This window comes from Leuresthes tenuis, unplaced genomic scaffold (assembly GCF_036924035.1).
Source record: "Leuresthes tenuis unplaced genomic scaffold, fLeuTen1.0.hap1 SCAF_1, whole genome shotgun sequence".
Lineage (NCBI taxonomy): Eukaryota > Metazoa > Chordata > Actinopteri > Atheriniformes > Atherinopsidae > Leuresthes > Leuresthes tenuis.
In genome coordinates this window covers 39342860-39358010 of record NW_027325355.1, presented here as the reverse complement: position 1 = coordinate 39358010, position 15151 = coordinate 39342860, and the positions used below count along the sequence as shown (strand labels likewise).

The following is a 15151-nucleotide window of genomic DNA, read 5'->3' as shown; positions in this document are numbered from 1 at the left end:
GAGGTCAGAGGGATTGCCAGTTAACAGAGGGAGGAGGCAGATATTTTATTTCCAAGACAGTCAGAAAGAGCTGAAGGGGAGATGGTTTTGAGGTTTCTGAAAGACATTGTCCGTTTATCCTTAGCGGTGGGAATGGGGATGTCAATGTCCATGATGATGGCCAGGTGGTCAGAGATGATGAGGTTGAAGCTGGAAAGGTGATGTATGGTGAGACCAGTGGAGCAGATCAGATCCAGGATGTGACCACAGCAGTGGGTGGGAAAGTTGACATGTTGAGTGAAGTTGAAGCAGTGTAGCAGTTCCAGGATTTCAGTGGCAGATTTGCAGTCAGTGTCGATGTGAATGTTGAAATCTCCCAGAAGAAGAACGGAAGGTGAGATGGCAGATAACTGGGTGAGGAAGTCAGAAAAGTCAGAGAGAAAGGAGGGTTTGGTTTGGGAGGGCAGTAGATGATGGCAGTGACCAAAGGAGTGAGACCACAGAGTTTGAAAGTGAGATGTTCAAAGGAGAGATCAACAGGGATGGAGCGGGTGGCTGTTTTAATGTCTTTTCTGTAAAATGCTGCTACACCCCCTCCCGCCCCTGAGGTCGGGGCTTGTCCATATAAGTGAATCCTGTGAGTGTGGTCTGATTGAGAGAAAAAGTAGTCCAGAAGTTTTTGCGAGGTTTCAGTAATAAAAAGGAAATCCAGGTTATTGTCAGTTATGAATTCATTTAGAATTAGACTTTTTTTGTTGAGTGAGCGGGTGTTGAGCAAAGCCAGTGTCAAGTGACATTGCTTCTCGATAGGTTGTGATGACTGAGGAAGGGGGCGGAGATTTGATAGATGCACATGTCGTTTGTTGTGACGACATGAGGAAGTTGTGGTGCGTGAGCAGGACCAGATGCATGAGATAGAATCAGGAGTTCTCTGTCAGAGTCAGAGCCTTGGTGCAGATGGTTGTTGAGTGAGTGGCGGTCGGGGGTGGAGTACAGCGGTGGCATGATCTAGGTGTGGAGCGCTAGCACGGAGCTAGTGCTAGTTTGTGACCAGGAGCCGAATGTCTGTGGAATGAGAGGTGACATGTACCCCAGGAGTATCCACGGGATAATCCACAGCAGGCAAACAGTAGTCCAATGATGAGGAGAGGGGCCATCGGCCTGCTCGCCCGGGAGTCCTGGTGAAGAGACAGGGATGTCAGCTCGATGTGGATGTGGTGGTGGCCAGTGGAGGAAACCAGCCAAAGCCCAACAGAACCAACCACACTGAGATGGAAAGATCCTGGGAGGACGGGCAGATGGACTCAAGCTGGTAGGGGAAATTGCAGGGAGAGACCGCAGAAATGGCCACCCCGGTGGCGGGCGACAAAGCTGCGCAGAGTAAGTCCTGGGAGTCCTGAGGCTAACAGGAGCTAGCAGGAGATGCTACAGTCTGCTACAGTAGCAAGTGTAGCAGGCTGGTGGATACCGTACAAGTGAGACCGGTAGCGTTTCTCTCTATCAAAAATGCAATCAGGAGATAGAAAAATGTGACCAAAACAGATCGTGAAAGCTATAGAACCAGCAGATTTAGATTTCCAGACAGAGAAGCGGCGAACAAACAATGCCAGTCCTCTCAAAAATCTATTTTTTTTCTATTGAAACAGGTTTAAATAAAATCTATTGCAGTAATGAGAAAAACCAGTCTGGTATATGTATCATTAAAAATTCTAAGTTTAGTGACACGGTACTTAAAACTTCAAAGTGCTATCATACGACACACAAAGTCTTCTTGCAACAGGCTAGATTTGTTCCACTGTGGAATCAGCAAATAGTAGAATTTATATTACCCTGAAAAAGCAACTAAAAATGAAGTAGGATGAATTACATTTGGGATGAATTACTGTGTGTAAAAAAAGATAAGAAAGCATGGAGGTGTACAGAACACGCAGGAAAACAAACTTCAACACAAAAAGGTGAGGGGTGTTTAGTCAGGAATGATAACAGGCTATAAGGGGGATAGGACTAAAGGACGTATAAAGGAATGAATATGTTTTTCAGAAGCCAGTTCAATACAGCGCGAAACATTCTCTGGCAATGTCTTCGATCTAAAGCAAGCTACTCTGAAAAACTCACTCACATGGTCAGTTTTCAAAGCTATGATGAAATCAATGACGGCTTTTTTCCAAGAAAAAAAGTCAATTGTCTGCATCACGGAATTTTACACAACAACAATTGCAAAACTTAAACTTTTTTTGTTACCTGTTTGGGGATTATGTCAGGTAGCTCCTCTTGTCGTTTTAGTGAGAAGTTTTGACCATAATGAATATCCCCTTGCTTTGACACAAATTCTGAGTCGGAATCTGTCGTAGTTTCTCCACTTGTCCTTTTTTTCTTTTTCTTCTTTTTCTTCTTCTTCTTCTTTCTCTTTCCAGTGGAGTGATACTTGTGGCACATGGACTTGGTGTAATCCTCACCTAGACAAAGAGTTCAGCAGTTCTGTGAGAGCAGAACATACTTAAGCAGCCTGAAAAACATTGTCCTTTTCTTTGTTCATTATAAATTTGTTGATTTCGGTGAGATCTTTGTGGATTGTTTAAAATTCATGTTTATTCGAGAGAATACAGCTTTACAGAACTGCTCTGTTAAGGTTGTACAGGACTACTTTACATACTTAGGACTTAAAATCCCAAGGAACCTTAATTACTGTTCAAACTGAACGTGTTAGAAGGTATGGACAAACTGAAACATAGTATAGAATAGTGGAGGACTTTGCCCCTATCTATGATTGGCCGAGTAAAGGCTATTAAGATGGTATCCCAGCCAAAATTTTTGTATATTTTTCAAAATTTGCCAATATCTATCTCCGTTGAGTGTGTGTGAGTATGTGCTTAGGTTGGGTTTGGGCATTATATTTATATATCTTTTGTTGTTGTTTGTTTTATTTTGAGTGGTTTGTATATATATATATGCCCCTTAGTTCCAGTGAAAGGAACTCTGAATGCTTCAGCATACCAAGAGATTTTGAACCATTTCATGCTCCCAACTTTGTGGAAACAGTTTGGGGATGACCCCTTCCTGTTCCAACATGACTGACACCAGAGCACAAAGCAAGGTCCATAAAGACTGGATGAGCCAGTTTGGTGTGGAAGAACCTGACTGGCCTGCACAGAGTCCTGACCTCAACCCGATAGAACACCTTTGGGATGAATTAGAGCAGACTGAGAGCCAGGCCTTCTGTCCAACATCAGTGTCTGACCTCACAAATTCCCAAACACACTCCTAAACCTTGTGGAAAGCTTGCCCAGAAGAATTGAAGCTGTTATAGCTGCAAAGGGCGGCCGACGTCATATTAAACCCTATGAATTAAGAATGGGATGTCACTTAAGTTCATATGCATAAAGGCAGATGAGTGAATACTTTTGGCACTATAGTATATCTCTGTGCACAATTGGAAATTACGCATCCGGCAGGCATAGTCTTTCAACTCAATTTCAAAGATTACCCACAAATGCAGGTTAAATCAACAAAAAAAGGCCATATCCCGCATCAAATTCAAGTCACTGATGTTAGCTACAAAGTGCTTAATGGAACGGCTCCCATCTACTTGAACGCTCTTGCAAAGGCTTATGTCACAACTGGGTCCCTCCGTTGGTCCCAGGATTGTCGTCTAGCAGCTCCTACACCACGCCTAAGACAATCCAAACTCTGTTCATGTGTCGTCCCACGATGGTGGAATGACCTACCGAGCGCTACCAGAACAGGGGCGTCCCTGTCTATCTTCAAGAAGCTCCTGAAAACCCAGCTCTTCAGAGAGCATCTCCTATCCCAGCACTTACCTTGTACTTCCCTACCCCCTCTATCTCTGCACTTTATCTTTCTGCACTTCCCTCTATGCCTGCACCCTATCTCTACTCTGTCACCTCTGACAGAGTCGGACTAGTGGGTTCCTTCTATGTAGTTTATTGTTAATTTTTTTTTTTATATAGCTTGTTATATCTTCATTTGTAAGTCGCTTTGGATAAAAACGTCTGCTAAATACATCAACATAAACATATCCGACTATGAACCAGAAAGCACGTGCAGGCTTCTCTTCACCTAATGTTATTTAACATTCACTGAGTTAACTTGCACTGGCTACTTGTACATCTGGAAAGGCACCGTTTATGATAAACAGTATAAACAGGTCTTAGAGCAACACAGCATGAAGTCAAGATTGTTATTCTACTGAAAAAAAAACTTAGGTACAAAATTAAACTAAAAAAATGTAACAAAGACCAGGGGCCTCATGTACAAAGGGTGCCTACGCACAAAAAAGTGGCGTACACACTTTTTCACGTCAACGATCAGATGTATCAAGAGCGAAATGACCGTGGAAATGTGCGGTGCCTCACACAATTTCAGGGCTGTCGTACGCACTTTTCTACAGCGGTTGTTTCTTTGGTGACACTTACAGGTGATGTTGGGAAACTGTTATAATGAATAAATGTAAACACAATTTGTCCTCAGAATGAGCGATGTGCACATTTGAGACACATGAACAATTATCACTGATAAACAATTAACACACCCATGTGTCTGCAATTACAGTTAGAGTGAATATAAAAGTATGCGCAAAGTGGTGCAATGCATACTATTAAAAACAATGGCTGCTTTAGCGGTGTTGGAAGACATAGCAAATGGTGCAATAAGGAGAGAGCGTGTATTTATGTTGGAACATGAGGACAAGTGGCTCATCAGCCGCTTTAGGTTCCCGAGGGCAATCCTCTTGGCGCTATGCGCAGAGCTGCGGCCGGCGTTGGAGCGCAACACAGCGAGGAGCCATGCGCTGCCTGTTCCCATACAGGTGATGACCACGTTGGGGTTCCTGGCAACCGGGGCATTTCAAAGGGACTGTGCCAGTCGACCCTGAGCCGAGCCATGCCAGCCGTGTGGGACGGGATTATCTGCACAATGCAGCTGAACAGGCCAACATTAAAGCGCAATTTGCAGCGACAGCCGGTTTTCCTAATGTAGTCGGAGCTATCGACTGCACATACATTGCTATAAAAGCGCCATCACATGATGAATTTGTATGTCAACAGGAAGCAATTCCATTCCATCAATGTACAGATCATTCGTGATGCGCAAATGCACTTAACTAACATTGTGGCGAGGTGGCCTGGTTCAACGCACGACTCCATTCTGAGGAACAGCATTGTTGGGAACAGACTACAAGCTGGCACTGTGCGCGATGGGTGGCTTCTTGGTGAGTAACTTTATTCGTGTAATTGTCCTAATATTATTCCCCGTGACGTGCATTGAGCATGTGCGCAGAAAATTTCTATCCCGTCTTCACAGCATCATAGTTGGTGGTTAAAGTTTGTAACTTGCTGTTTTTTTGCTGGTTGAACAACAGCTTAAGATCTTTCTAACAAGCTCCTGATCGTCTCTGTGTGCAATTGTTAATAACCTCGTGCTTGTAAAATGTCTCAACGAGTCTCACCTTTTCCCCGGCGCACTTCTGCACTATAGATTACTGTATGAACACGTTTGTTGTGAGTTACACAAATGTAGGTATTTACCTTGGGGGTAATCAGAGTCTCCCACATGTGCTCCCACCACCCTTGGGAGAGCAGTGTCACCCATAGTTGTGTCGCCTCTCTGTTCAACTCCTCAGCATTAAAGGCCTCGCTCTCCCACCCACTCCTCTTATGTTTGCTGTTTATATGGTAGGACAGCGTGCCAAAGAGCACATTTTTGCGGGCCTCCACTTCAGAAAGTAGCACCTCCATCTCGATTTCCGTTAAGTTATTCTTTTTTCCCATCTTACTCATTCTTTTTTCTTTATTTTCTGATCGTGCAGAGAGAGGAATTGCAGGTGCAGGGCTCATTTAAATATGATTTGCATATTCAAGTAGGGGCGTGGACAGGGAGGAGTCGGGTACTCCGACATGTGCGCTCAGTTCCACGTTGATTGGGATGTACAAAAGAAATGTGCTTGGATTCATGCGCACACATTGATACATCCGGATATTTTTGTACGTTGGAGGGCATTTTGGTTTGAGCGTACGCCATGTTTCAGTAGGAAATCCACGCAAGTCTTTGTACATGAGGCCCCAGGACTGTTGAACAGGGAGAATCCTACATCAGACAAAAATATAACAAGATTTCTCTCAACTCGGTCCAGCAACTGGTGTCCTCAGTTCCCAGAGATTTACAAACTCTTACTGAAAGTAGAGGGGATGCTACGCAGTGGTAAACATGGCCATGTCCCAGCTGTGTTGAGACATGCTGCTGCCATCAAATTAAAGATGAGCTAATATTTTTCACGAAATAGATAGTCTCACATTCAATAATTTATGTTTTGGGTGAATAAAATATGGGTTTACTGCAATGCATTCCGTTTTTATTTACATTTTACAAAGAATCCCACATTTTTAAGAATTGTGGTTGTACATAGAGCACTGATAAACACATTCACCTAACTCGGTGTGAAGAAGCTTTATAGCATTTATCTTTTAACCTGTAAAAGTCCACACTCTCCCAACAAGACAGCAACACAATGAACATTGTGTTGAACTGATGCTTTATAGTCCTCACAACTTAACGCTGTGATTAACCATGTGAATATGACACAAAGAAAAACTAATTCATATTATTCCAAGCAAAATCTGACTTTTAAAATTCAAGAGAACATGTTGGTCCAACAAAATTCATACGAAATACATATTTTTTTTTTTTTAAATCACTCCTGCACATATACTCTTAATGACTAAACATACAGTACTGATATTAAACTATATATTCTATTTTTGTGTTTATTTTAAATTTTCTACAAATAAATGTAACTATTCGGTTATCTCATTAAGAAAACAGCTCTATACACAACTATATATACAGCTTTCTGTGTATATCACTGTCATGTCTGTGCTAAACAGGTCAATAATCATTTCAGCTTAAAAAACTAACTTGCAGTCATCAGTCTCAAAATCAGATTGTAACAGGCTTACCTTGCTCCTTTTTTCCTGGCCCTTCACTTCTATGAGGCGAAATAAAACATGAGTTAGTCTAATTTGAAAAGAGTGAATTTATAATAAAATGGAAGGATTTTTCTTTCCATTGTGAGTGACCAAGTACAAGATTAAAAAAAACACTTAAACTGAGCTTTACCATGCTGAGCTGAGCAAGAACTATGATGTATTTGAAAAACCTACTTAATATTGAACCGATTTTACCCAAACACATTTAGTGAATGTTTTCTGGCTTCAATAACTGACAACTTATTGCTAAGTGAGTTGCACTTGTGTTCAAGTGTCACGACTGGTTCTCGAAAATCATGCATATTACTGACAATTTGGGCAAAAAACTACATTACAGGGTAAACCATTTGCTGTTAAAAACTACAGTGACAAAGGAAAATAGGTCAGACTTTGAATTATTTATTGGATATATATTCAAAGTCTGATCTTTATGACTTACAAAGTATGGAAGTTGTGCAGTTTTTTTTGTCAAGCAAATTGCTGAACCGCAACAGATGGGAGTAAAATCTCTGCAGTTAAACGTTAAGTCATTTCTAGGTTATGTCATTTTTTTGTGGAAAATAGTGGAACATTTTTTCAATTCTAACATTTCACACTTCAAGACACACAATTATCTGTTTTTTAAGAAAATGTACACACAACACAAACATTCCAAAAGCAGTGTGTGCAAACCTAAGCTGTGATGACACCCCTTCCAAATAAGACACATTAACACAATATCTGTCTAGAGTGCACAGAAGGTGAGTCATGTTTCAGAAGTCAGTCTGGAAACCTGTTATTTTTCCATGTGTTTTCATTACAACACTTCATGAATAGCAGATAAAGCTCTCTGTTATCTCGATGTCAGTACTACATGTATCTAAATGTCTCCATAATAGCAAGGAGGAAGCATCATGACAGGTCAAAGAAGAATGGAGCAGTAACTCTTGCCAGACTGCACACTCGTACACAGCCAGTGAATGCTCCAGAGGATTGTCTCCTACCTTTGTACATTGTCTAACCAACTGATCCCCCAAAGATTTGACTGGAGGGCTTAAATGCTTCTCTGCAAGAACTCTGCAACGGATGTAGCATACATCTGAGCTCTCACACGCCTTTCCTCCAAAGCATCCCTGGAACTTTTCAGGATTCCAGTGCATGTGTGAAAACAGCTTCATTGTGTCGTCATGAACTTTAAAATCCAAAATGCTAACTGAGGTCTACAGTCTGATGTGTACCTCCTAGTTCTTTTGCAATTCCACACAGACTAATCTCGGAGTGAGCTTACTGGGGTTTCCACCCCTGGGAAGTTTAGAAACTGTCTTAACTGTTTTCCACTTGTGAATAATCTTTCTCATTGTAAAATAGCAGAATCCAAATAGCTTAGAAATGGCCTCATAAACTTTCCCACACTGATAAATCTTTAACCATTAAAAGCGGTGATAACACTTGCAGAGTATGAAAATAGAGTTTTTGATTAGCTGCAACTATATACCAATCATATTAATTCTAACAAAAACAGTAAGAGTGTACTTAGTTATCATGCAGAGCTTTTCATTTTGGCTCAGTTGTTATTAAATAAATCATGACACAAATGTCAAAGAGTCATCTGAGGTTGTATACCAGACATTATTGACCTAGAAAAAAAAAAGATTTATTTTTTCTAATGCCAAATATGTGACACCTTACAATTCAAAGTAGATGTATTTTATTTTCACGTGACTATATATAATGCTTAAACTGCTAAATTTAAAGCTGACAGACAATGAAACACCCTCTGTATTTATTCAATTTGAAGATTGAAGACTGACCAACAACTATTTATCTAAATTTGTTCTACAAATAACTAACCAGTTACTACCTTCCAAAAGTGAGAGGAACTATGGCACTTTAAAGCCCACACACTCCCTCACCAATGCAACTAATGCGTGACATTATCAACGTTCAGCAGCAGTATTAGTTTTAAGGACCAATTGTCACCAGTATTCCACAAATGTTTACCTTGGTAGATGTTTTTTCTCTCTCTCCATTTCTGGTCCAGACTCATAATTACTGTCCTTCTCCTGGTTCCTCCTTTTCCCCTTACTTTTGTGTTTTTTGTGCTTCTTTTGCCTCTTTTGAGATCCACTGCATCGAATATTGACATGTTTGTCTCTCTCTGGACTATTGTCATCTGCCTCATCCATTTCACTGACACCATCCACTCCGTCCGCATCACTGTTAGAAACGAGCCAGAAAAATAACATTTCCAACAAAAGTCTGACAACATTGATGTCATCTAATAGCAGGCAAAGCGAAGAGTTTGACATTTTTTAACCAAACTATCCATTGAAATCATAATAACTTATTTAAAAACCCAACTGCACATCGCCGAATCAAACAAATATGAACCTCTTTCAACTTGACAAAATACTTTCAAGTGTTTTAATATCAGCCTGCAAATTCCTCTAAGAAATGATACGTTAAACAGGTAAATACTGTATGCCGCTGAAGTTAGCTTGTATGATAAATCTAACAGAGCGTTAATCGTTAGCTTCAACGGGACAACTCGGTTCTAGTGAAAATCCTAAACAAAAAACTATGACAAATATAAAATAAATAAAACATACGGTCTATCACCATTCTGGTCTTCAATTTCTTTGATTTTTTTCAATATGAAATCTTGAAAAATTTGTTCTATGTTAGCAGCCATGTTTTAGTGTGCATCTAGTTGAAAGTCCGGGTAGGAACAAGAAATCTTTCGACGGTATGGCACACTAGACGTGTCAGTGGGGTTTTCCTTCTCATTTGGGGGAGGTCACGCAATACTAAAATATCGAAAGAAGGAAAAACACCGAAAGAAAAACATTATTTCAGATAACTTTGCATGTGGTTTGGTTTCGTAGCCCTTGATGAAGCGTAGTTATTGAGAGAAAGATTTAATATAATTAGCTTAAATATAGTTTATATTAAATTATTTTCGCCTTGTAGCCCGTTAGACTTAAGTTCACCTGGAGCAGACCCTTTTCTGCTGCCTTCTGTCATCAAGTCAGACGGCAAGATGCGGACGCTTAACACATGGATAGAAATAAACAAATAGATAAACGCGACAAATACACAAAGGTGGTGGCCCTTAAGCTTTTCAGAAGTATTACGTTTCCAGGTTTCCCAGATTTAATTAATTCAGAGAGAAATTGAAAAGTGGGTTGTTTTTAAAGAAGCACTATTTGTGTAAAATCATTTTTCTTTGCCAGAATTATCAAATTGCTACATCTAAACTCTGATTTGGAAAGTTGGAATTGTGGGATTCTGTTGTCTTGTCCAATACTGGAAAACCTTCAAAAGGTATATGATCAGTATATGATTCAGCTGTCTCAATGTTAGAGCCACTTAGGCCAGTATTACCTTTAATAGTATAACCTTTTGTGTAAAATGTCATAGATGTCCTTTAGAGTTATAAAGTGAACTCTTTTTACCTTAAGTGGAATTGGAAAAGAGAGGCAGTCAGTTTTTAACTTAACCAGAGATTTATTGGTATATTCCCCAAACAGATATTTTCTCTGTCATGGTAATGAAAATCAGATTGAAGAAAGAGTAGTCCTTAAACCCAATAATAAAGTTTTCTTTATCTGCAAAACTAAAGTCAATGAGGGATTGCCTCATTGACTGTATGTTAAATAAGGTTCTATTTAACAATTAAAGTATCACATGTTAAAAGGTTGCCATAATCATCTAATAATTGTAAAAGCGACCAGATACCTCTCATTTGTACAGGGAAGAAAATAGGTTTGAAACTAGTTTCCAGCACTGGAGAAATAGCTGATGAAAACTCGGAAAATTCGACGGTGTGTTTAAAAAGTTGAAAATAACAAGTCATATTCAAACCTCCTTCTTCAGAAGATTTCCCTAGATCACATTTCCTTATGATAGTGATATACACAAAACAGGTATACAAAATTAAAACAAACAGCTATAGAAAATGTATGGATAGATTTCCCCATATGAAATTGAAGTTGTCTTTATTAATTGTCTTAATCATTTTATCCAAAATGTGCAGCAAATATGCTGGATAGATAAGGCACAGCATACTTTCCAAGTCCTCTTTGATACCAATTGTTGATTTTGGCTTGTATTGTTTCTATACATACATTGCATACATTGTTTCTATGTTACATGTTTCTCTTTCTCTTCATAGACATGGCATCCAACTTCCCCTTTAACTGGAATGTTGTCTACATTAACAAGGAGATGGTAGTGAATGATTAATAATTCACATTTTGTCATATGTGTGATGGCCCCTTAGATGGATTAAGCAGGTATGGAAAATGGATGGATGGATGGATTTTGTCATTGTGACGATCTCACCTATATTGGTTGCTGGGCTGGCTCTTTATCTTCATCTTTTGTGTTTGTGTTGCAGGTGCCCAGTAGGTGTGGTCGGTCATTTTATATTGAGAACACCTGGGCCCGATGTTCTCACAATAAAAGGCAGATGACTCTGTTACTCTTTATCTATTTAAAATTGTCTTGGTTTCTGCTTGGCTCAACATTATGCATGCATTATGCATGCATACATGAATGAAGTAACACCCGAGGAGCTAAACCAACTGATTGTCAGAACATTCACTCAAGACTGTAAAGCCTACAACTCAATGCTGCATGCATTGATACTGAAATGCTTGGAACTCTACAACATCAACAGGACACGAGGCATAGGCCTGAACCCCTACAGCCACATCATCACAAAGAGGGGCCATGGATACTGATTCCAAAGTGGAGTAACCATCAGCCACTCCTCCAGGTGGACCAAATCAAACTGCATGCCAAGACTGAGTGAGATATTGACTCACTGATACACATTGCCACGAGATACAGCAAGGACATGGGGATGTCATTCAGACTATATAAATGCAGCTGAATATTATCATGACTGAAGGGGTTGAACTACCAGAGGGCACCATAGCAGACATTCAGGACAGCTACAAATACCTTGAGATCCACATGCAAATGGCAATCATGAGGAAGCCACAAGGAAGTCAGGCACAAGGAAGTAAGGCAGATCCTGAAGAGTCAGCTGCATGGGGAAAACAAAATCAGAGCTATCAACACATGTGCCCTTGATCAGATACCCCACTGGTATAATGGCCTGGCCAAAGGAGGAGATAAGATCCACTGTTATCAAGACAATGAAGTTCCTCAAAATGCATGTAGTGTCACAGTTTAGTCATCCAACCATCAGTAATTTTCCATTGATCCTGCTTCTGCCCCACTCAGCCTGTCAGTCACACACACCTCATCAGTTAACTCCACTCACCTGTGCACACAGCTGCCTCTCATCACATGCAATCAGCCCAGCATATAGTCACCAGCTCCACACTCCATCCTTTGCCAGATTGTTCTTTGCCATGCATGTCTTTCCAGCGGTCTCCTGCCAGCTTTAGCGGTACCGACCTCGCCTGTCCCTGATTCCGTGCTTCGTCTGCCTCCTGGTAATTCGACCCAGCCTTCTGTCCCTGACCAAGAACTTTGCCTCTCCTCTCCTGATTCCTGTTTGCCGGTTTCTAAACCGTTTGTCTGTCTGCCAGAGTTTCAGTAAAGTCTTGAACTTTTTACCACTGTCTTCTGACTCCTTTGTACTGCAATTGGGTCCATACACCACCCGTTACATGTAGGGTTTCACCCCAAGTCCAGCACCATGAGATTGAACACTAAGCAGAAGGAGAAAGGCCAGGGGCTAATGAGCATCAGAGCCACTATCCAGGATAAAACAACAAATGTTGAGGAATACAACGAGATGGCCCACAGTGATGAAAGATAACTCTCTGCATGGCATGTACCACTGACAGATTGAAGAAGTGACCGATATCGAGAAGTCCTGTCAAAAAGACTGGTGCAGAGGCACTAATCAGGGCAGATCAAGAGTAGGCCCTGAGCACAAGATCAATCGAGGTCAGGGTCTATCACACCAGACAGGACTCCAGCTGCAGGTTGTGCAAAGAGTCCAGCACATAGTAGCAGGACGTGAGATGCAGGCAGGCAAGGCATACATGGAATGCCATAACCAAGTGGCAAGAATAATGTACAGGAACATCCGTGTTGAGTATGGGTTGGAAGTCCTTAAGTCAAAGTGTAATTTACCTCCAAATGTGGTGGAGAATAACAGAACTAAGATCCTGTGGGACTTCGAGATCCAGACTGATAAACAGGTGATGGCTGTTTAGCAATATAGTGTAGATATGTGTATTCACTCAAATACGTAATTCATTACATTCTAGTAGGCTGAATAAATTATTTGAGCGTTTAAATAATCTATGGTCTGTTGATGATCGCATTTGAAAATTAACATTAATTAATGTTTAAGATCCAGCATGATCAAGAGGCAAATTTAGGCGGGTTCTACAGTTCAACCTGTGTCTACACTATATTGCCAAGAGTATTTGCTCATCTGCCTTTACACATATATGAATTTAAGTGACATCCCATTCTTAATCCATAGGGTTTGATATGATGTCGGTCCACCTTTGCAGCTATAACAGCTTCAACTCTTCTGGTAAAGAAATCCACAAGGTTTAGGAGTGTGTTTATGGGAATTGTTGGTGTTGGACGAGAGGGCCTGGCTCGCAGTCTCCGCTCTAATTCATCCCTAAGGTGTTCTATCGGGTTGAGGTCAGTGCAGGCCAAGTTTTCCTCACCAAACTTTCCCATCCGTGTCTTTATGGACCTTCCTTTGTGCACTGATACGCAGTCATGTTGGGCCATCCCCAGACTGTTTCCACAAAGTTGGGAGCATGAAATTGTCCAAAATCTCTTGGTGTGCTGCAGCATTCAGAGTTCCTTTCACTGGAACTCAGGGACCAAGCATAGCTTCTGAAAAACAACCCCACACCACAATCCCCCCTCCATAAAACTTTACACAATATAATCAGACAAGTATCGTTCTTCGTTAGACTTGTCTATCAGATTGCCAGATGGAGAAATGTGATCCGTCACTCCTGAGAAAGCGTCTCCACTGCTCTAGAGTCCAGTGGCGGCGTTCTTTACACCACTGCATCCAACGCTTTGCATTGCACTTGGTGATGTATGGCTTAGGTGCAGCTGCTCTCCCATTCCAAAAAGCTCTCTACGCACTCTTCTTGAGCTAATCTGAAAGACACATGAAGTTTGGAGGTCTGTAGCAACTGACTCTTCAAAAATTTGGCGACCTCTGCGCTTTGTTATCCACTGGCATTTTACATGGCATACCACTTCGGCTGAGTTGCTGTTGTTCCCAATCGCTTCCACTTTGTCATAATACCACTGACAGTTAACTGTGGAATATTTAGTAATGAGGAAGTTTCACAACTGGACTTGTTGCAGAGGTGACATCCTATCACAGTACCACGCTGGAATTCACTGAGCTCCTGTTGGAAAACCAGAAGAAGCTGTTTAGCTGTCCTGGTCAATGCCATTAATGATGCACCGATAGTCATACGAAGCTTAGTTAAAGTGAATTGTAACATACAAGATATATACAAACATATGCATTAGTGTTGTTGCACGTCAACAGGAGGGGAAGGAGTCGTTGTCACCATTAATTTAAGACTTTGAATTTTAGTGGAAACCATTCACCTGGGCTGGGATTATTTGCCTTATTCTTTATCTATTGATATATATATATTGGCTACTGGCTTTATATTGTTGAATTAATAATAGATTTCAGAGTACCACAGTACCAAATGCACTTTAAGTTTGGAATTGTTTTGTGGATGACATAACATGGAAAGAGACCTTTTCAATATTTTTATTGATCAAGAAAGTTAAGGAAACTTATTTTCAACACATTCCTAGATTTTATACAGCCAAAGACTATCTTCAAATTAAATATAAGCAAGACATTGATGGGAACTGCAGTCCCTTGAGGAGAAGTTATCTATTTTTCGTTAACTGCATTTTGATGTGTGTTTATGTTTAGGATACTTAAGATTTTTGAAGAAAATCTGCTGTTGCCTATTTAGTTAAAAGTTTGGAGAGAGTTTGTTCTTTGCTTGCAATGGATAAATAAACCACCAAAACCTAAAAAAGGTTATTCTGCTTATTTATTTCATACTGTAGTGACAGGGGAGAAGAACGATATCTCTGTGAAAATATCATACCCGTTCGAATGTCTTAAATACTGGGTTACCATGGAGATTCAGAGGAGCTTGTTGCATCCAGAAGATGGCAGTAAGCAACGT

The 15151-nt window shown here is 40.6% G+C and overlaps 1 protein-coding gene across 3 annotated transcripts in view; it reads right to left on the bottom strand.

Annotated features, from left to right (window-relative positions):
• The window catches only part of LOC140290082 (uncharacterized), a 91533-nt gene extending 81843 nt beyond the window's left edge, over positions 1 to 9690 (bottom strand). For all 3 annotated transcript variants that reach the window (XM_072379319.1, XM_072379322.1, XM_072379320.1), the window contains exons 1-4: positions 9569 to 9690; positions 8961 to 9176; positions 6951 to 6979; positions 2221 to 2435 (exon numbers count right to left, since the gene is read on the bottom strand). In XM_072379319.1, the coding sequence (XP_072235420.1) occupies positions 2221 to 2435; positions 6951 to 6979; positions 8961 to 9176; positions 9569 to 9651 (543 nt within the window). In that variant the 5' untranslated portion in view covers positions 9652 to 9690. The remainder of the gene's footprint in view (positions 1 to 2220; positions 2436 to 6950; positions 6980 to 8960; positions 9177 to 9568) is intronic.
• Positions 9691 to 15151: the final 5461 nt, after the last annotated feature.